The sequence below is a fragment of the Colletotrichum scovillei genome (assembly GCF_011075155.1).
Source record: "Colletotrichum scovillei strain TJNH1 chromosome Unknown Contig00009, whole genome shotgun sequence".
NCBI lineage: Eukaryota > Fungi > Ascomycota > Sordariomycetes > Glomerellales > Glomerellaceae > Colletotrichum > Colletotrichum scovillei.
The window spans coordinates 5,804,658-5,824,250 of record NW_023336267.1 but is presented as its reverse complement, the minus strand read 5'-3'; the positions used below and the strand labels follow the sequence as shown (position 1 = coordinate 5,824,250).

The following is a 19,593-nucleotide window of genomic DNA, read 5'->3' as shown; positions in this document are numbered from 1 at the left end:
CCATAAACATCGAGGACACAGAAGTTACAAGTCATGGAACAACAGCAAAATCTCACAAACGCAAGTCACATCCCACGTTCGTCTCAAGTTTCACTCGAAGTCGAAAGAGAGTTGAGATAAACTTCCCGTCTCGTTTCAGCAGACTGCAGCGTACATGACACGGGAGGGGAAGCGGGAACGTGGGAAAAACCGTCTCATCATTTCAGACCAGGGGGGTGTCGGAGACTCAAATCGCACCAAACCTCATCCCCATTTTGACGTGTTCTCGTCGAGTATAATAGTATGTACAAAGTAGAAGTGAAAAAAGTTTTCTGGATTTTTTCTTTGAGACAAGAAACAATAGAAAATAAATCTGTTTGGTCCCCAACGACCCGCTACGCGAATGCAATGATGCCCGGTGTTGATCTTTCCCATAAAAAAAAAACACACACACAGAAATGCTTTGGACCACCAGGCAAGCAAAAAAAGACAACCCTTCCAATGGACTCGCCATACCAAAAAGGTTGTCCGCCCTTTTTCTTTCCCATCTAGACAAAAAAGAACACCACACCAAAAAAAGCAGGCAGGACCGAAGAATAAAGTGCGAGTTGTTTGTATTTTCCCACCCCGGCTTTGTGTTGTTTTGTACAAAAACTTCGCTTTATTTTCACCCCAAGAAGTGTATACAAGACAAAAAAGTGTAAGAAGGATAAGAATGTGTTTGTTCATGAATCATAGATTCTTCTCATAACCAAATATAGCTTGACATGCGGGGGGGAAATCCAAATCTACATCAAACACTTAGAAGAGCTTGTTGGAGCGCTTGTAGTAGCCGGTAGGCTTAGCGGCGCCGGAGGCAGTGCCGTTGGTGGGGTAGGGGGCAACGGTGACGGTGGTGGAAAGGGTGACAACGTCCTCATCGGCGGGGCAGTCATCCTCCTCATCGTCCTCGCCGTCAGCACCGACATCACCGGTGGTGACGGGGGCCTCGGCGGAAGCGGTCTTGCTGGCGCTGGCAGAGGGGGTGGCAGCGGGGGCAGAGCCACCGATAGTAACGTAGACGGTGGAGGCGGGGATGGTGACGGTCACGGCGGAGGGGCAAGCGCACTGGCCGTCAGCACCGAGGGTACCGCTGGGAGAAGCAGACTCGGCGGTCTGGCCGGGGCGCTTGATGGTGACGGTGCGGGTGCCGGTGGAGGTGGCAGTGGTGGTGGTAGTGGGCTCCTCGCCGGCGCCGGTGGCAGAGCCAGTGGGCTTGGTGACGACGATGGTAGACTCAATGGTGGTGGGGATGGCGGTGGTAACGACGGAAGCGGTAGAGCCCTTGCCGACGGTCATGGTAAGGGTCTTGGTAGAGATGATCTGGGTGACGGTGGTCACGACATCGCCATCCTCAGCGGGGCAGTCATCGTCCTCCTCCTCATCGTCGCCACCAGCGGTAGGGGGGCTGGTGACGGTAGGGTCCTGAGCAGAGTTGGTGACACCAGCGGTGGACAGGGGAATGGAGGGAGCGGCGGTAGGGGTGGTGATGACGGGAGCGGTGCGGGTAGAGCCCTGGAGACCGCCGGTGGAGTGCTGCTGGACCAGAGACTTGGAAAGGCTGGCGGCCTCGGTGACGGGGCAGACAACCTCGGTCAAGACGACGGTGTTGGTGACAACGTAGGTAGAGAGGTCAGAGGCGGAGAGGGTAGCGCTGCGAGCAGGGCAGTTGGTGATGGTAGGGGCGCACGAGGTGACGGTGGCAACCTCGGTGACCTCGACGGTGAGGGTGGTGTAGCCGGCGGGAGCGGTGGTGTTGTCGCGGCGCCAGTGGAAGTGGCGGGGCTGGTAGGCGGAAGCGCTGGCGAGGGAGGCCATGAGGCCAACGGCGGCAATGGAGGACTTCATTTTGATAGTTGTGTATGGGTTGTTTCCAACGACTCTTTAGAATACCTCCACGAGGGTAGACGGGTTTTGCTTGTTCGGATCGGGGATCGTAAAAGGGGCGAAAGATCAATTTCGCGGGGATGTTTCTCAAAAGTGTTGGCTGCAAGACACAGTTTGCGCAAATGAACGAATGGTATACTCGATAGAGAGCGTGGGCTGAGGCTGAATGAATGGAATGTGTCCGAAGACTGACAACGAAAGACTGTGCGGTGGAGAGAGAAAGGTGAGAAAGAGTAGGTGAAAGAGAGGAAGGGCGAGATGATATTTAGAAGGGGAGAGGGAGGTCAGAGTCCTTTTAGCCCGTGGAGCCCATGGTGGATGTACATGGGCATAGGAGAGCATGGGGGCAGGGGAGGGGAGGGGAGGCCTGGAGGGACGTGGACTTGTGGATAGGATCGAAATCCTCAAGGCTCGAGGAGGAGGGTGGACTTTGATGGAGGGGTGGCCCCGGGTGGGAGCTACATTAGACCGTGGGCCCTTCATCTTGGAGGGCGAGCGATGGTCCATCATCCATGGAGTATGAGAGAGAGTCTAGTCTTTACTGTATGTACTCCGTAGTGTAAAGATGCCATGGATATTTGGGATTGCAGGTCCAGGGCCCGGCCGAGACCCGTTGCGCTTGCAAGGCAGGCCCAGGTTGCCAGCACAGCGAGGGAACTTTCCCACTTACACTACAAAGTACTCCATCCACAGAGCAGAGATGGGAGAGCGAGAGAGAGAAAGAGAAAGAGGGAGCAAGGAACTTTGTCGCGGTTCGGCGGCATAGGCGCATCGCACCGCATTAGGAGTGGACCGACTGGGGCCAAACGCTTGCTTGGCCCGCATGGGATGACATGGATGCCAAGGAAGTGTACTCCGTACTTGACATGGTGAACCGTCTGTGAGGGTGAGAAGGAGATGGCAGGACGCGCGAGACTAGTCCGGCACCAAGCAAGAGAAGGGTACTCCGTAGAGTTGAGAGTGAGTGAGTAAAGAAGCGCAAAGTGAGTGAGTGGGCGAGTAAAGGTGAGAGTAAGAGTGAGTGAGGGTGTGGTGTGTGAGTGTGAGTGTGTGTCGTTGGGAGGAGGCACGGAGTGGAGTGGAGAACCACGGATGTGGTGGGAAAGAAAAAAGGATGACGGCGCCGGGGGGTTCTCAAGGACCCTTGCTCGATGATCCAGGGGGTTACGAAGAACCGCTTCCCACCTTAGGAAGCTGGGCTAAGCAGAGGCGAACCAGCGGCCACCGCACCGCTTGCCGCACAGCCCTCGACTCTTGCATGGGGGGCAAGAGATGAAGCCGCCTTTATTTTTCGTCTTCCATCTCGAGGAGTCAAGCGTCAAACCCACAGACGGAGTCCTCTTCATTAAAAGACAGGAGTGAGATGACCCCACCTGCGCCGGTGATGACGGCAGCCCGGGTGGTATTCGACAACGACGACGGCGATATGTGAGGGAATATGAGCGGTAGCCGTGAGGGATGGACCTGGGTATTGAGGTGTAATCGTGAAAGTCAGAGCTGAACAGTCGTGACGGTGAGAACTGTGATGCTCGACTGAAGTGTAAGTGAGAGCGTCAAAGTGAGGCAGAGAAGAGAGACCGTTGATGTTGACTCCTTTTCCGACCTTGTTTTTTCAAAGAGGCTTGAGAGATACGTACCGCTCGACGTTGTGTTTCCCCTTTGCCCAAACAGGGAAAGCCCTCGGGGGCGCTATCTACCTTGCCACCTGTCAGCCCGTGCCGTTGCTATGCTCTTGCTGTGCGCGCCTGCCTGTCGTCTTGGATTTGCCAGTTGTCAGCGCACTTCTTGGTCAGCTTACCCCTGTCGGCCCAACCCCTGTCATCCCGCTCCTCATATGCAGGTACCGCCAAACATGAGACACAAGCGTGGCCAATCGTCCGGATCCACACCGTCCACATCAGCCCGAATCCCAGTCAAGATCGTGGCCACAGGCGCCCCGTCATCCCTGACTCCTAAAGTCACTGTCCAGGATGCGAGGGTCCCTGCGATAAGGTACCTTGCCTTGCTGATCAATTTAATGAAAGATGTGATTGTGGACTCTATTATGGTTCCATACCTACGGAGCTGGATACGCTGTCGTCTGTCTGCACACTATTCGTACGCAGTCCACGGTGCTCCGTATTCCTACGTATTAGCTGAAAAGAAGAAGCATCAGAGAGCGTGCATTTACTAACTCTTGCTTGTTTTCCGGAGCCGTACGGAAGCTTCTTCCATCACCATCTGTACAGTTTCTCTGCAGATGCCAACAGGCTACGGCAGTTTTCCGTGCAGAAGTGGCTCGGCCCTCTCACCAGTGACCAACTTCTAGATCTCTTGCGGATCCAATCGGTGGAGAGCGTACCCGTAGAGAGATTGATTGCTTCTTGATCATCGATCCCGCGCGGGCTGCTTTTTCTCCCTCGTTGTTGAGCTTGTTCTTGACTTCTTGCATCATGCCGGCTTCGCAGCCTATTCGTACACGTCGGTAGCCGACAGCCCCCCATACTCAGACTTCAACGTCCATCCGTACGCAGTATCTCGGGATGCTCAATTTGCTTTTCATTGAGAGACCATAAAACGGTGGAGATGCCCTGTTGGCTGTTGCCGCTGTCCCGTCCGCGGTGCCGAACCACAGACATTGTGCCCTGCGCTACACAAGAACGACTCTTCGTGCCTTTTTTTATGTACACCAATTGGCAATAGGGCCATGGGCCATCGTATGCCGTACGACATTCAGACATACGAGCATCCGTCCGTATGCACGGCCGAGTCGTCCCTCCTATGCGTCCAACCCAATCTGTGCGCATATGCAAAGCTTCGGTCGACGGTGAAAGGTGCAACAGACCGCTAGCAGACTGACCGACACTTGGCTCCGGCCCGTATCTGTACGGCGTACCTAGGTACTACGTGTGTGGTCAATAACACCATCATAAGGCATGTGTCGTATTTTCGGCCATGCAGACACGGCGACGCAAGTCTCAAAAATTATTTACCTCCCTCAGAGGCTCAGCCAGCCGACCGTTGCATCAATCTGTTAGATTCTGTTTCCAAATATTCGTAGCTTACCGTTCTTTCCCCTCACATGAAACCCCAGCCATTTCTCATGCTCTCTATCCACTCACCGTTCAACTTTCATTGTGATCTAGTCTAGCGCCAACAGCCAGCCAACGGCACATTGACAAATGCAGCGGTTAAGTCTGATCCGGCGGCGCCAAACCAGAGTGAGCCACAAAAGGGCTAAAAATGAAAACGCCATGAGAGACTGCCGCTTAGCCGGGGGGTCCGTCTACTTGACGTGTGGTCTCCTCTCGAGAGAGTCTCCCCGTAGGCCCGTAGCGTCCTGATCCGCTGCGAAACCAACCAACCTACCTCGATGGAGGCGTTTTAGCGACCGACCTTAAACTCACTTAACCTTAGGCTGACCGTTTTGACCCTGCCCATTTTGATGTGACGTGAAGAGACGTGAGACGAACTATCCATAGACGCGCTGAAAGAGAGAGAACTCGTGTGCTGCGGTGCCGAATACGTGATGAATGGCGAGCGCGCCGCACGCGCGCGTGCTGTGGCTGACTTTACACTGCCGCCGACTGGAAATATCTGCGACGAAGCGGTAGCCAGTCGATCCTTTTTGCGCCCCTATTCGCATGTGTCCTGCACTTGGGCACAGTTGCAACCTGGCACCGGCCCGCCTCTCACCGCAAACTCTTATCGGGAGCCCTGCCCTACGAAAGGCCATATGTATTGTTTGTTTGCAGTGAGTGACGTAACAGAAGACTGCACATCTCGATATGCACCGCTTGCGTTACAGTGCACGAGCATTAACCAACCCTCGTGCAACCTGACCCCTTTTCTCTGCGCGATATATCATACTGTGTACGGACTTTGGTAGCCATAGATGTGTCGGGAATAGTCCGATAAAGCCTGTCGATAGTGGCATCTTTCAGTCGTGCTCAATCTTGTGTCAGGCTCCGTGGCTAGGGAATCGGGGCGGAAACTTGGAAGCGGAGGAGAAAGTAATGAGTCGGAGCGGCAGTATGTCGGTTGGCTCAGTGGCCTCATCCCCCCTCAATTCTTTTCCTCTCATTATTAGGCGCTTTTAATCGCTTGGTCGACTCGGGTACCTTGCCTTAGACCAGATTCTAGCCAGGAACATATCGAGGCACCGACCAACAGGGAGTCTGCGCTCAGCCCCTCGGTCCCCCCTTTAGCGGATGACCTAGATTTGCTGACAGCCTCTCCAGTCACTGATCTCTGTTGTGCATCCGACTACGGTAATCTGTACTCCGGAGAGCCAAATATCAGGGGGGTCGGATCAATGTGGCGTCTCTTCGGGGGGAGAATGGGATCGACGCGGCAGCCCTGAAATGGTCCATTGTGTGCGACGTTGTCGCGCCATGCGGTTCCAGAGTTGTTGGAAGTTTTGGAAGTTGGTACTTGATAGTCTGGCCCCCAAACTGTCGCTGACCGACTGACTGCCTCTGCCTCTGCCGCCATGCTGTTTCCCAGCCCACATCGTCACGTTGTCTCAATGCAACTCTAGACGGGAGACAGAGGGCCACGATCCATCAACCATCTCCCATCTGCCGCTGTGGCCAGCTGTGCCAAGACATGCGGTACGTGTGCGCCGACGTGGAGCAGAGAAAATTTCCGCCTTCTCCATGATCGTCCATCAGAATCGAAGATGGAGTTGGCAACGCCGGGTCCAAGCTTTGTGAGTTGTCGTCCTGGTTCGTGGCCCGTGGTTTGTTCTTCACTACGGCGGAATGTTTTCGTCTCAGATGCCACGAGGATTGAGTCGTTCTGCATCTTCCGGGGCTTCGTGGAATGTAGAACAAAGACTCGGGTTTCCAAAGCTCAGCTTATTGCCGCAGCTGGCTTCAGCTGGTACAACGCAATGCCCAATGTCTCTGGTGCTTTCGTGTGACCGACGAGAAGACGTGGATGGCCCTGCTGTAACAAGGAGGGCAGCCAACCCGGCCAGCAAACATGAGATCGAAACGACGGGATGATCTGATGGAAATGAGCATCATCAGACGGAGCAAAGTTCAGAATCATCCAGGTACTCCGTACCATTGCCCATGGGCAACCGCCACAGTGACTGAAAGCCCAGTCCACTGCTTGAGTACAGTTGCAATCCTCGCCATTTGGCTCTTGGCCAAGCATTGAACCCCCGAGAGAAGGGTTTCAGACCCCCGAGGCGATCCCCTCGCCCCCCTCTGGAGACTGGCGCTCAAGTGTTGCCGCTCGCGGTTGCATTTTGCACCGCACTGCTGGTCTGTCAATCCTCGTCAAGTCTCTTCCCCCCGGAATTGGCGGCGGAGACCTTCATCTGGGAAAACCTGCGGGAAAACTGAGTAAAGTTGCACACAAGACTCCAGAAGTCCAGCCTCCAAGTCGTCAATCCACGGTGCCACGGACCACGGCTCCTCGCCCCCTCCTCGGCAGGGGTGGAAGCAACCAAATCTCCCCCCTCAGGGTTCGCCCCGGAAGTCCCTGTCACAGAATGATTGTGTCGAGATTATGTCGAGATGTACTGTCTCCAGCGCAACCGACACTTCTGTGTATGTGCGGATATGCAGGCAGCAAGGTGGTGGTGTTCTTTTTTCTTCCTTTCAGCTCTGCGGTAATAATAACCGTCAGATGAGCCGGCGAGTCGTTACCCGGCAGTTCCCAACTTTTCGGGGAGCCTGGACTGGCCGGGTCTGGGTTCTGGGTCTGGCCTGACCTTGACCAACGGCAATCTGCATATTATTGCGCAGCTTTGCGATGGCAGCGATCCTGCTGGGCCGTTGACTTGATTAATCTTGCAGAAAATTCGCGCTGGAAATTGCACACCTGGAGCTTACATTATCTTCACCTGAAGACCCTGGACAGTGATGATGAATCTGGTCACTTCTGATGAGGCTTCGAGCCATTCGTACGCTGCCGCGTGCATCCTTTCGGTGGTTTCGGCACGGATGGTGGACTCTGCCACTCTGGAGTTCTGAGCCTGAGCCCATTGTCAGAAGTGACTGGCCGATTGATTGATTGATGGATGCTCCAGCTTCCAGGTTGTCAGATTGCTTGTCAATGGAAGTTGTCAACGTCAGCCTGTACGGATACTGGACATAAGGCCACCCGCTGACGACGGCAGCACGACTCCCACCCGGTCTAACACCTGGGTCAAGGCGGGAAGGTGGTCCCGATTCGGTGACTTCAGCTCCTTCGGTTCCTGGCAGTTCCTGCCCCTCGCCGTTCGGTGCCTTCCTCCCAGGATCAGCTCCTCTGCTCCTTCCTCCGCCTTCCCTAGGTAAGTACGTTTCTCCCCGTGACGGAGCCTGAACTTCCATTGTTACCTGGGCACGTGCTGGGCCACCTCAGGCAACACTCAGAATAAGGTACCTTACTGAGATGTTCGTCGTACCTCAGATGTCACGATATCCTCCTACCTACGACCACATGTCTCTCAGAGACTCAGAGACTCAGAGACTCAGAGACTCAGAGACTCAGAGACTCGGAGGCTTATAGACTCGGACGCATCGGCGTCGGCCCATTCCATTGCATTTCGCCCCGCCATTTTGTCTTACACCCATCCTAGAAACCAACACGGGATCGTCTTCCCCTTCACCTCACATGCTCAACGCCTGGGTGATCACTGATCTTAGACCAAGACACATCAACGCCAACCCGTTTTGCCTCCCTTCATTGCTTCTTCCAACTTCCGCCTGCTTCACACCATCGCATCGCCTTCCTTGATTTGCCTCATGTTGGTCGCAACCGCGCCGTAATTGCGGTTCCCATTCCCTGATACGAAGGCTTGATGCTCTGTCAAATACTGCTAATCAAAAAGGACCGACCAGGCGAACCAAGTCGGAACACTCGTCAGAAAACGTCAAACACGGTAGCTCCCTGCCTGGCTGGCTGGCAGGCACTGCCTCCTGGAGAGTTGGGATTCTTGGGAGGGGTTCCTCCTGTCTGACACCCACGTCCTTGTTTTGAGTTTGGTCGCTTGCATTTGTTTGCACAGCATCGGTCGCTCACCCGAATTCCCAACCCTGTCGCCAAGTATCATGCGGCAGCTCCGTCCCCATAATCAACCGGGTCGGGTCATCCTTTCGACTACACATTAGATTGTTGCACGCTGAAGTCAGCGAGAGCCATTCTCGAATGCGCATTTTCTACGAATTCTAGACCTGGGCAACATTGAAACCGGCATATTTGATGGATACCAGCTTCATCACTTCCATGTCTCGTGTGGAAAATTCCCACAAGCCAAGAAAACCTGCTGCGCCACCCGTTCGTACTTGCGGCCTCATAGGGCACAACCACGGATGTCTCATTGAACGGGCCGCTTGCGACCGCCTTCCACTAGCCCACGTGTCCGGCGCCTCCATTCCCGACCTCATGGCATCATCAGTCTCAACCGTCTGGAATCGATGTATCGATGGTTCAGTACCAGAACGCGAGCTTCCCTTTCCGTATCTAGCCACAGCAGAGCTGCTTAGGGAAAACCGCCACAGAACAGAATATGTCGATGAGCCGTGGAACACCTTCTGGGGAACTTAGGATACGGTGTTTGCTAGATGGGTCGAGAGGGACGTTGAAACCTGAATTCTTCGATGCCAAGTGGCACAAGATATTGTAAGCCCGAGGGTTATGGTCTGCTGATACTACCTTCTCAGTGGGTTTGATTAGCAATAACCAAAAGGCCATTTGGAGGATCGGATCAACAGCAATAGCTACGTCAAGAGCTAGTCAGTCAGAGGTTCGAAGCAGAGTCCTATTGAAAATACCCATTTCGATTCCTTCTACACGAATGCTTGTAGATCTGAATCGACTTGGTATTTCAGCAAACCACGTTCGCAATTGCACATCCAAGCGGATGATTTGAGATACAGATACAAGCAAAACCCATAAAGGTGCCTGAGAATGATGCTCTCTCAGATGATGCTCCGAGATAGTGCTCCCAACTGGTGCTTCGGCCGATGCTCAAAGACAGTCTTGAAGGCTTCAGATAGGGGCTCAGAAAGGCCAACACTAGTCAATATGTACAACACAAATGGCTCGTGTTGTAGAATCTGTTCGAACAATATCAACTTGAAGCCAAATTATCAGTATCAATAACCAACACTTGAAACTCACTCCAATATGGATAATTACTTCAACAATAGCTATTTCAGGTGGGTTGAAGATGGGCAGCGGGTATATGGAGATCTCGAAGCAAGCGCTCGCCCTCAGTTTCAAGCACACGCAGTTCACACATGCGGCGTTGCCTTTGTCACATGCTCTCACAAGCCGCATGGCATTGTTGAGGGAGGCAGTTGCTGGTCTTTGATGACCGCTGCTTGACCTGGGTGCCCGTGTTGCTTGATGATGTCGTCTCTGGTGACTGCCGCCAGTGAAGGCAACAGATCCTCGAGAAGGAACCCTCAGGGGCACCTGCTGTTTTCACTTGGTAGAAAGATGACATCGTCAGGTCAACCTACCACAACTTGACTGGGCCTTCTGCTTTCCTTCTCTCTGCCCTCTACCCTCCACAGAAGAAGCCTCTTGCCAAATCCCCCATCTCCCTCAACCTCTCTTTTTGGCCTTGGCCTGTTGCAAGCCAACCTCGCTCATCAGACTTTCATTTGCATCATTCTCCTCTTGGGCAGGTCGAGCAGTTTCTTGGATTGGTACCGAGTATTTTTCGCCAGCCATCCGACTATCACCACCTCTTCGCTCGTTTGGAGACCAAAGCAAACACAGAGGAAATCAAGCATCCTCAGTGGAAATCCATCAAGATGGTGCGCGTCTGCTGCATCGGCATCCCCTCCAAGAAAAAGGGGCAAGATGAAGACGCAAAGGCAAAGGAGGAGGGTCCTCCCGAAGACACGCAGTTGAAGGACAAAAAGGCGAAGAACGCGAAATCGAACGATGCGAAATCCAAGAACACGACCTCGAAGGAGAAAATCCCGGCCCAGATTCCGAAGCAGTCCCTTGTCGAATTGATCAAGCTGCCTCCTCCGGCCAAGCTGCCCGGAAGCAACTACAACATGGAACTCATGCTCAGTGGAACCAACACAGGAGGCTCCATTGCGTCTTCTCACCGCTCATACATGCGTTCTCCTGAACTGGATTTCATTCCTGATCCCACCGAGGTCGAATATGTGTCGGACCACGAGGATCAAATCGAAGCACCCAGAAGAAGTGGTCCCTGGAGCAGACTCAGCCGACGCCGCTCTAACAACAGCAACAAGCGGTCTGACAGTCCCGACAGTGACAAGCGGGTGTCGATTATCAGCATTCAGAGGCCCTCTTCCAATCCTGCTGCTACGGAGATAGATGGCTCCCCGCAATACGACCAGGCTGCTTATACTTACCCTGTGAGACAGAACAACATGAGGCGCATTCAAGCCGACCTCGAGAGCGAGCACAGTTCGCGATCTGTCACGCCTGGAAGTAAGAGATTCCGTGGGTTGGAGACAGTAGTGGAAGTTCCTGGTGATCACCAAAGCGAGCGTCAGAGCGGACCGCGACCGCGGAGCGGAATAGAGGTGGAGATTCCCACCGATGTTTCTGTGGTTGATATCACGTCTCTGCCGCAGCCGCCGCCTGCTGCCAAGCTTTCGAACGAAGGTGTTAAGGTTCATCCTATCGATATCACCACTGGAGACCGCCGGCGTAGCAGCTGCCCAAAGCCTGATACCTCCACGAAGGTCACGGCAACAAGTCTTGTTCTTCGAGAGCGAGGGTCACTCCCTGATATGCCTCCCCCGGCCCCAATTCTCCCTGCTCGCCAGAGTCGCGCCGATCAGGATGACGAGTCTTTCAGAACTTGGAGACTCTCCCAGTGTATCCCCCAAAGCGAAAGTCAGATGGCCTCTTCTCTTCAACCTCAGGATATCCCCCTTCCACTGGACGACGAGAGCACAGCTGCCTTTAACGATAAAGAGGCTTCTGAGGCCCAGTCTCAAGATGGTTCTTCCAGCAACAGCGCAACTCTTTGCGACATGGAGAAGCCCGATGGCAAGCTCGCAACCGAGTCCGTCGGCATATCTCAGCCTCCACGCACATCGGAATCTGCACAATCCCAGGATGGCAGTGGCTGGGAGACCTGGCTGCTCGCCGAGAAGCTCACGTCTCAGGAGGATTCCGTCACAGCTAAGGACTTGGATGGCAAAAAGAAGTCCGCAACTACAGTGCTCAGTCGCAGCTCTGCTACCGGAGCTGGCGATGAGAAAGAAACAGACCGTCAACTCTCGAGCCCCATCAGCTTTCCCCTCCAACAGGTTTCTGGTGACAAGCCGTACGCTGACTTGCCTTTGGAAAACGACTTGGAGGTAAAGGCTACTTTGGTTGGTAGAACGCCCTTGCTTGTGAACGAGCTGTCGCACTATCCGTCATCTTCTGTATACTCGTCTATGCGGAACACACGCAACGCCTCCCCATCGGGATTCAAGGATGTTAGTGGTGACGACGATCGCAACAGCCTTGCTGAGAGTCTTATTGATCTCGATCTCGCCAACTTTGACTGTAGGTTTACATTGACCGCGGAAGCTTGTACGTCAACTAACAAAGCAACAGTATACAATCTCAAGGAGCAGCGTTCTGATGAGAGTTATCGTACCGCCCTAGACAAGAACCCCGACTCTGACACGGCTGTACCTTCTATTATCCTATCAGGCCAGGAAGTAGCTGGTGCCGATAGTATTTGCTTCCAGACCGAGAACTATCCCAACTACGGCACCACGCAGAACGCCCCTGACCCGAAGAACGAGAAGCCTGGTTCACTTGGTGGTATTGGAGGAATTTCCGGTGAATCCCAGATCGACATGCCTAGCAACGGCTATGCAGCGTCGCGGAAGTCTTCATTCCTTCAATTCCTGGGCATTCGTAGAAGCTCGAGTACTAAGGGTCGATGGCAGTCGCATAGTCAGTCTTCCACGGAGCCCGCACAGTTGAGCTCCTCGTCGGTAGCGAACCAGATGCTCAAGCCACGGGAGAACACTGAGAGGCTCTCGAGTCACAGCATCACTTCTTCGATCCAGCATGTCCCGAGCGACGCCGAATTCACTGCACCTAAGCTCACTGAAAGCGCCACCGTGGTCTGGCAGCGAGCTTTCAAAGTTGAGCACGACCAGCGCGAGACCAAGTCCACTACAGATTCCAAGAAGTCTGCCATGGCTAAAGCCAGCATGGGAACAATCTCAGTCAATGAGAACCACCTCTCTCTCCCTACAGAGCGAGATGTAGTCGCATATCGCTACGAAGAAGCCAAAGCCCAGGATTCCATCGCAACACGAAACGCCAGCCAGTCAAGCACTTCTCGGCAGTCTTTCTCTGGCACCATCATTCCCAAGAAATCGGAGAACAACGAAGATGTCACAAGCACCAAATAGAATCTGGGCTTCCAAAAGATTGCTACGCCTCCTTCTTCTTGGGCCAAGTGGCCCTCCCATGATAGAGCCAAGAGAACTAGTACTGCGGGCCCTGATGACGATATGACGCCGAAGGACTTTGCGACATTCCCCGGCACGGAGACAGCGCAGTATGTTGAGCTCGCCGGCAAGACTTCCATGCCCAGCGTCGTCGAGATCAAGAAGTCTTCTCAGTCCATGTCGAAGAAGCTCGGAAAGGCCATGAAGACCAGCTTGGGAAAGATGATGCCGTCCAAGCCCGGTGTCAAGTCGTCTGCCCAACTCGAATATCCCGAGCTCGAAATCCTGCCCACCAAGGAAGGTTACAAAGACCTGGAAGCCCTCCAAAGTAGCATTGAAACCTTGAAGGGTAGTGAGCGTGCCAAGATGGCCATCAATCCAGCTCTTGCCATTGCTGAGTTGGAGGACCAGCCAGCGTCCTCCCTCGACACTCTGCCTGCGCGACTCCACGAAACCGAGCACGCGAGACACGAATCTGCCAATGATACCGCGAACACCGCCCAAAATAATGTTGCTCTGGAGAGCAAGAACGCCCACAAGGGTGGTACTGAAGCACCGACTATCCGGCCAGTGACACCGGCCAACATGATCATGCTTCCTGCGGGAGACTCCACCACCGCCACGACTGAGCAATGGGCTACTCCGGCCAGTCGTCTGTCTTACACCACAGCTCTCGATGAGAATGACGCAGGTGAGCTTCTTGATCTTGCATTCTACAGCCGTGGAGTCTTTACGCTTCACAAGTTGAAATTGCCTTGATGTACGATCATCCATTGAAACTGACTCTGATTTCCAGGTGATGAACAGCGAATCGAAACTTAACTCTCGCAATACGATCATTGCCATTGCTGAAATGGAGAGGTCCGGTTATCGACAGTAGTGCGGTATAATTCCGTGGCGAAGAAGGATGGAGTAGGGCACCTTAACAGAATTTGGCACACTATGATGACGCTCAGGAAGAGCAAGGAATGTTATGAACACAGGCGGTGGTTTTGCGGCTTGGAGAAAGTCTCGGCAAGAGCATTCAGATGGGCTACGAGACCAGCTTTTTGTATGGTATAGAATGGGGCCGAGGTTTGAATTTCCCCAAGTGTATAGATCTTCATAGGCAAAAGGTTCCAAGGCAATATCTTCAAGATGACCTGGATGCTGCGGTGACACTGGTTCTGGTGACGGGCTAGTGATTTCATGTCCACTTCGTGCCAGATCCGTTCAACGAACTGGTGAGGCTTCAGTGAAAGCCACATGGTGGTATTATGGTGTAGTACATCACAATTATCGGTTTGGTCTTGTCAATGGTAGGCACTGAAGGTCATGAATCATCAATTGCGTGGTATCACCTAGACAGCCAGCCAACGCCCCCGTAGTCAATGTACAGTATCGATGTCCCACGATGTAAACACCAGCCTAACACCAAGTCGGTCCAGAACTCCCAATGGCTTTCCCGAATTCCCCCAATATCCATGAACTACACAACACGGGATTCGCAATATGTCTGGCGTGTCTTTCATCCAAACAAGACATTCTCAAAACTCTGCTGATCCAAGTGCTTGAACAGCACATCCTGCAGCGCGGCCCTGCTCTTGACGATCTGGGGCACGACGCCGTCAATCTGCTGCAGGTTGGCCCGCATGCTCTCCATGTGGCTGCCGACCTGTCCCGCCAGGGCGCGCAGCTCGTCGTCCTCAAGGTCCTTGAACAGCGGCGTGCCGCTTCCGGCACCCTCTTCGGAGACGATGAAGTTGAAGTCTTGCTCGTCGTGCTTGAGGACGTTCTCGGCGGCAGCGGAAGCGGCACCGGGCTTCGTGGCCTCCGGTACGAGGACGTGCGTCTTGCGGAGACTATCCTTGAAATTGCGTGCCTCGGAGCGCGCGTTCGCCTCGAGTGTGCGGAGGGTATCGTAGTCCTCCTCCAGAGCCTTCTCCTCGCGCTCCTTTTCGGTCTTGAGGAGGTCGACTGCGTGGAGGAGGGGATCGAGCTGCCTCTCCAGCGCCGCGACGCCCTCGATGACGCGCTCAAAGTTGAGCTCCTCGACGCGTCCGCCGTCCGTGTCGAGCAGCTTCCTGCTACTGTTCTTGCCTCCCGTGGGTGGCGCCGAGGCCGGCGGGAAGGGCAGGCCGCGGGAGAGCTTCTTGACGAGGCGGTTCGTGATGAGGTGCAGGGCGGAGGCGGCCTGGTCGCGGCGCTTCTCGCTGCCCGGGATGCGCTGGAGGACGGGGCGCTCGGCGAGGCGGAGGAGGTTGGAGACGATGGAGAGGGAGGGGTTCGTGAGCGGGGACCATTTGTCTTCTATGACGGAGCGGGGGACCTGGCGGACGCGGGCGGCGATGTGACGGTGTTTGGGGGCCCGTCGGACCGTTTTTGGGGGTTCGAGTTTGGGTTGCTGTTGTTGCTGTTTCTCTTGTTGGATTTCGTCAGACGTGCGACGACGGCGTTTCTTGGCGGGTGCTGATGCTTCTGCTACGTCGTCTTCCGTTGGACGCTTCTTGGATTTGCGCGCTTGCGAGGTTTCATTCTGCGGGGATGCTGCATCTGAAGTTCGAGGACGGCCAGCCCGGCGACGTTGGGTATCTGGTGACGCCTCTTCCTCCTCCTCCTCCTCGCCCTTCTTCCGCCGCTTCTTGGTCGGCTTCTCGGCTATCGTCTCTGCTGCTGGTACGGGCTGCTTCGCCTTGCGCCTCCGGCCTTCTTTCGGCTCTGACTGTGACGCCTCCTGCGCATCCGGTTCAGCTTGCGCTGCAGGGCGACCGCGTCTCTTTTTTATAGCCGTCGGTTCCTCTTCAACTGGTGATTCCTCCACCTCTTCTACTGTGACGTTTGCCTTGCGTCCACGTTTCCTCTTGGGAACGGTCGCAGCCTCCGCCTCCTCCTCAGGTGCAGGCTCTTCAACCTCGGGAGCCTTTTCCTTGGGCTTTCTTCCCCGTTTCTTGGGCGCAGCGTCCTCCTCGGCAGCTTGTGATGATTCTTCGGCCGCTGGTTTCTTGTCTAAAGACGGTCGCCCTCGCTTCTTCTTGGGTGCCGATTCTGGAGATACAGCCTCCCCGGGCTCCTCCTCTTCCGTAGGCTTTGCTGGTTGCCGTCCACGCTTCTTCTTGGCCGCATTGCTTGCGCCGGCCTCTTCTTCGTCCTGGACCTCCTCGTTCGCCTCCTCTCTTGGCTTTCGGCCTGGTTTGCCTCGTGAGGCGGCTTTTTCTCCTCGGCTTGTTGACCCATTTTCGTCTGCCGCTTCCTCGCTGCCCTTTGAACTGCTCTTGTTGGTCTTTTTCGATTTCGCTTTCGTTTGCGCCGGTTCGGGCTCCTCCTCATTCGCCTCTTCTACTTCTGTTTCTACCGCTGCTTCGCGGGGTGGTCTGCCCCTCTTTTTGGTTTTCGGTTCCTCGGCGGGAGATGACACTTCGGCATCCTTTCGTTTGCTTGGGCGACCGCGCCTTCCTGGTGCCGGTGCTTCTTCTGTCTCTACAGCTTCGGGAGAACCTGGCGACGCGTCGGCCGGCTTAGACGCGTTTGAGGGGCGACCTCGTTTTCGCTTCTGGTCTGCGGCTTTGGGGGGCTACTATTGTGTCAGGTAAAGTCAGAAAGAATCAGGACTGGAAGGCTTACCATTGTGAAATTTTGCGCTCACAATGCTATGTCGCAAGGGTGGATGTTGTCTCGAAGCGCATGTGAGCTTCTAATGCCCTTCAGCATGTGAGCTCTCGACGTGTCCAGGTCCCCTCCAAATGACCAGTACGTACCGTACCGTATGCATCAGCCTCGTGTGGCTGATGCACGCGAGACATCCAAACGTGGCTGCTGCAAGTACCCCGGACCGCCGTTCCACCTGGGCGACCCGAAATGACGCTGACCAGCAGCAAGCGCCAGTCTTATTTCGGTTAGACTATATGGAGAAAGAACCTCTCTCTCGTTCTACGCAGCATGGTGCGTGCTTCCGAGCTTCTGGGAGCGGGCGGGTTTCAGTGCTCTTCTGGATCCCCCAGGCGACCAAAGCTCCTTTGTTCCAGCTGGATCACCAAAGGGACAAGGTTCAGGAGAAGCCACACGCTCTCCCCGAGTCCCAAAAGGGTCCCTCTCCAAACTGCCTGATTTCGCACCCGTGTCAGTATCCGTACTTAGGCTCCTCTTCCACTTTTTTCCCTCGCATCCAGACTCTGTGTCCTTTTTTCTTCGTGTGTCCAAACTTCGCGCCGGAATCAGGTTGCCTGTATACTTTACCCTCGCCAACCCGTACTTATCGTCCCTCCTTGGTCCCTTGTTGTAAATACGCTTCCCCTCACTCATCATCTCTTGGCCGCTTGATCACGACATCCCAAGCTACCACCTCCTTTCTCTCTACGCGAAGCGACTTTTCCATCACACATACACACACATACACAGCCATCATCAACATGCGCGTGTCCGCCACTACCCTTCTTGCGCTCCCGCTGCTCGCGACAGCGGCCGAGTCGCCCTTTGAGCAGTACAAGGCACAGTTCCAGAACTTCCTGAGCTCCTTTGGCGCCTCCGCGCCCAGCGCTGAGAAAGCGGCCACCCCCGAGGCCGCCGTGCCTGATGCGACCGCCGTCGACAAGCAGATCTCCGTCTTGACCGTCGAGAACTGGAAGGATGTTCTCTACGAGCCCGTCAAGGCTGATGCCACTACCCCTGAGGAGTGGTGGGTTCTGATCACTGGTCGTAACAAGACCTGCTTCGGTACGCTCCGCAAACCGCGCGTCACATTGCTCCATGCACCAAGATATGCTAATTTCTACCTACAGGCCACTGCGATAAGATCGAGACTGCCTTTAACGAGTCTACCATCAAGTTCGCCAAGCTACCCGAATCCCCTCACCTGGGTCTCCTTAACTGCGACGACCAGCCCGTCCTCTGCAACGCGTGGTCTGCCGGCACCGCCTCCATCTGGTCCATCGGTCTGTTGCCCCCTGGAGCGGACGTCGATGTCTACAGGAAGCGCCTGAACATCACCACCACCACCTCGGACGACATTGTCGACCTGTGGAAGGCGCAGTCCAAGGAGGAGTGGATCCTGACGGATAACATTTTCCACCCCTTCAACAGCTGGATCGCCAAGAACAACCTGTCTGTCCCCGTTGGCTACATCTTCTGGGCCTTCAACCTGGTCCCCAACTGGCTCTTCATGATCCTCGTCTCCTTTGGCAGCCGTACCCTGATGAACCGCCGCATGGGCAACACCTTTGACAACCGCGCCGCTGCCGCTGCCGGTGGTGCTCCTCCCGCTGCTGCCGCCCCTGCTGGTGGTGTTGCGCGGTAAAGGGGTGGCGTGGCTTTAGGATAGGCAGTTGAAGAGAGGCTGGAGGGCACATTGGCATGGTTTTGGATATCCAGACAAATCCGCGGGCCGTTGCAACGATGCAACTGAGATCCCTGGTCGTTTGGATTAGATAGGGCCAAATTAGTAATCTTTAGTTGATCAACTTTTCCCGTCGCATGCATCTTGGACACTCTTGAGACCTTGAATGACGTCCTCTCCGAGCTTGGGGTTGGCGAGGCGTCCGTAGCGGAGATCGCTCATGCTGCCGACTGTCTGTTTGATCGACTCGGTGAGTTTTTCTTCCTGAGCCTCTAGCTCCTGAATCTCTGCTTCGAGATCCGCTATCGCCGTGTCCATCTCTGGGACGATGGAGTTAATTGTGTGTTTGGGATCTTGCGCCCCAGCCGCGCCAAATAGCTTCAACCTTTGTGTTAGAGACTCTGGTTTACAATGATACTATGTAGCAAAAACACAAGAACATACCGCTCTCTCAATCTCAAGCTCCTGATCGGCATCCTCGGTTTTCGCACGTTTCTGGGCACGCGCAATCTCGCGCTTGATGATCCTCCCGTTCTTCTCCTCGTTCTCAACGTTTTCCGTGACCGTGTCAACGAGTGCCCTCCTTTGGTGTTGCAGATCACGGTACAAGGAGCGGATTTGCGGGTTTGCGCGATGCGGTTTAGGGAACAGCTCGGTGAATTCTTCGAGCGTGATGGCTGAGGGCAGCTGCGCCGGGACAGTCAGGTAGTTGTGCAGGATGGCGGCTTCGGTGGGCGCCATGATGGGTTGCGCTTGTAAGATGAGCTGCTTGGAAGACTATGAGTCCAGCAAGTGGCCGTTATAGTCGCAACAGCCCTCGACGATAAGTTATTTGACAGAAAGTATCCGTAGTTTCTAACAAAAAAGCAGGGGAGAGTAAGCTCAGCTGGAAAGTCAGATATGTGAGCCTGTGAGGTAAGGTAGTTGGGTAGACAATAAGGTAAGGTAAGTAAGGTAGACATGGCAGGTGGCGCTTGGGTTGGGGCAGGCATGGAAGACGCG

At 54.7% G+C, this 19,593-nt stretch overlaps 5 protein-coding genes across 5 annotated transcripts; 2 read left to right on the top strand and 3 right to left on the bottom strand.

Annotated features, from left to right (window-relative positions):
- Positions 1-248: 248 nt before the first annotated feature.
- HER10_EVM0012327 (uncharacterized protein) lies at positions 249-2,623 on the bottom strand. The gene has a single exon (XM_035481724.1). The coding sequence runs from the start codon at positions 1,864-1,866 to the stop codon at positions 781-783; it is 1,086 nt and encodes a 361-aa protein (XP_035330200.1). The 5' UTR covers positions 1,867-2,623; the 3' UTR covers positions 249-780.
- An 8,023-nt stretch (positions 2,624-10,646) lies between these two features.
- Positions 10,647-14,042, top strand: HER10_EVM0002154 (uncharacterized protein; the record flags this gene model as incomplete). The annotated part of the gene is given in 3 exon segments (XM_035471879.1): positions 10,647-12,378; positions 12,430-13,226; positions 13,245-14,042. 3 exon segments carry the CDS (start codon positions 10,647-10,649, stop codon positions 14,040-14,042), a joined length of 3,327 nt encoding a protein of 1,108 aa, XP_035328954.1.
- A 748-nt stretch (positions 14,043-14,790) lies between these two features.
- On the bottom strand, positions 14,791-16,933 carry HER10_EVM0003649 (uncharacterized protein; the record flags this gene model as incomplete). The annotated part of the gene is made up of 3 exons (XM_035473315.1): positions 16,884-16,933; positions 15,019-16,833; positions 14,791-14,976 (listed from the first exon to the last, which is right to left on the bottom strand). The coding sequence occupies exons 1-3, from the start codon at positions 16,884-16,886 to the stop codon at positions 14,791-14,793; spliced, it is 2,004 nt and encodes a 667-aa protein (XP_035329117.1). The 5' UTR covers positions 16,887-16,933.
- Positions 16,934-17,150: 217 nt separating this feature from the next.
- On the top strand, positions 17,151-18,741 carry HER10_EVM0011048 (uncharacterized protein). Its single transcript, XM_035480490.1, has 2 exons — positions 17,151-17,972; positions 18,038-18,741. Exons 1-2 carry the CDS (start codon positions 17,165-17,167, stop codon positions 18,550-18,552), a joined length of 1,323 nt encoding a protein of 440 aa, XP_035330054.1. The 5' UTR covers positions 17,151-17,164; the 3' UTR covers positions 18,553-18,741.
- HER10_EVM0010348 (Cnl2/NKP2 family protein) lies at positions 18,712-19,517 on the bottom strand (the record flags this gene model as incomplete). Its single annotated transcript, XM_035479811.1, has 2 exons — positions 19,036-19,517; positions 18,712-18,969 (listed from the first exon to the last, which is right to left on the bottom strand). The coding sequence occupies exons 1-2, from the start codon at positions 19,330-19,332 to the stop codon at positions 18,712-18,714; spliced, it is 555 nt and encodes a 184-aa protein (XP_035329970.1). The 5' UTR covers positions 19,333-19,517.
- Positions 19,518-19,593: the final 76 nt, after the last annotated feature.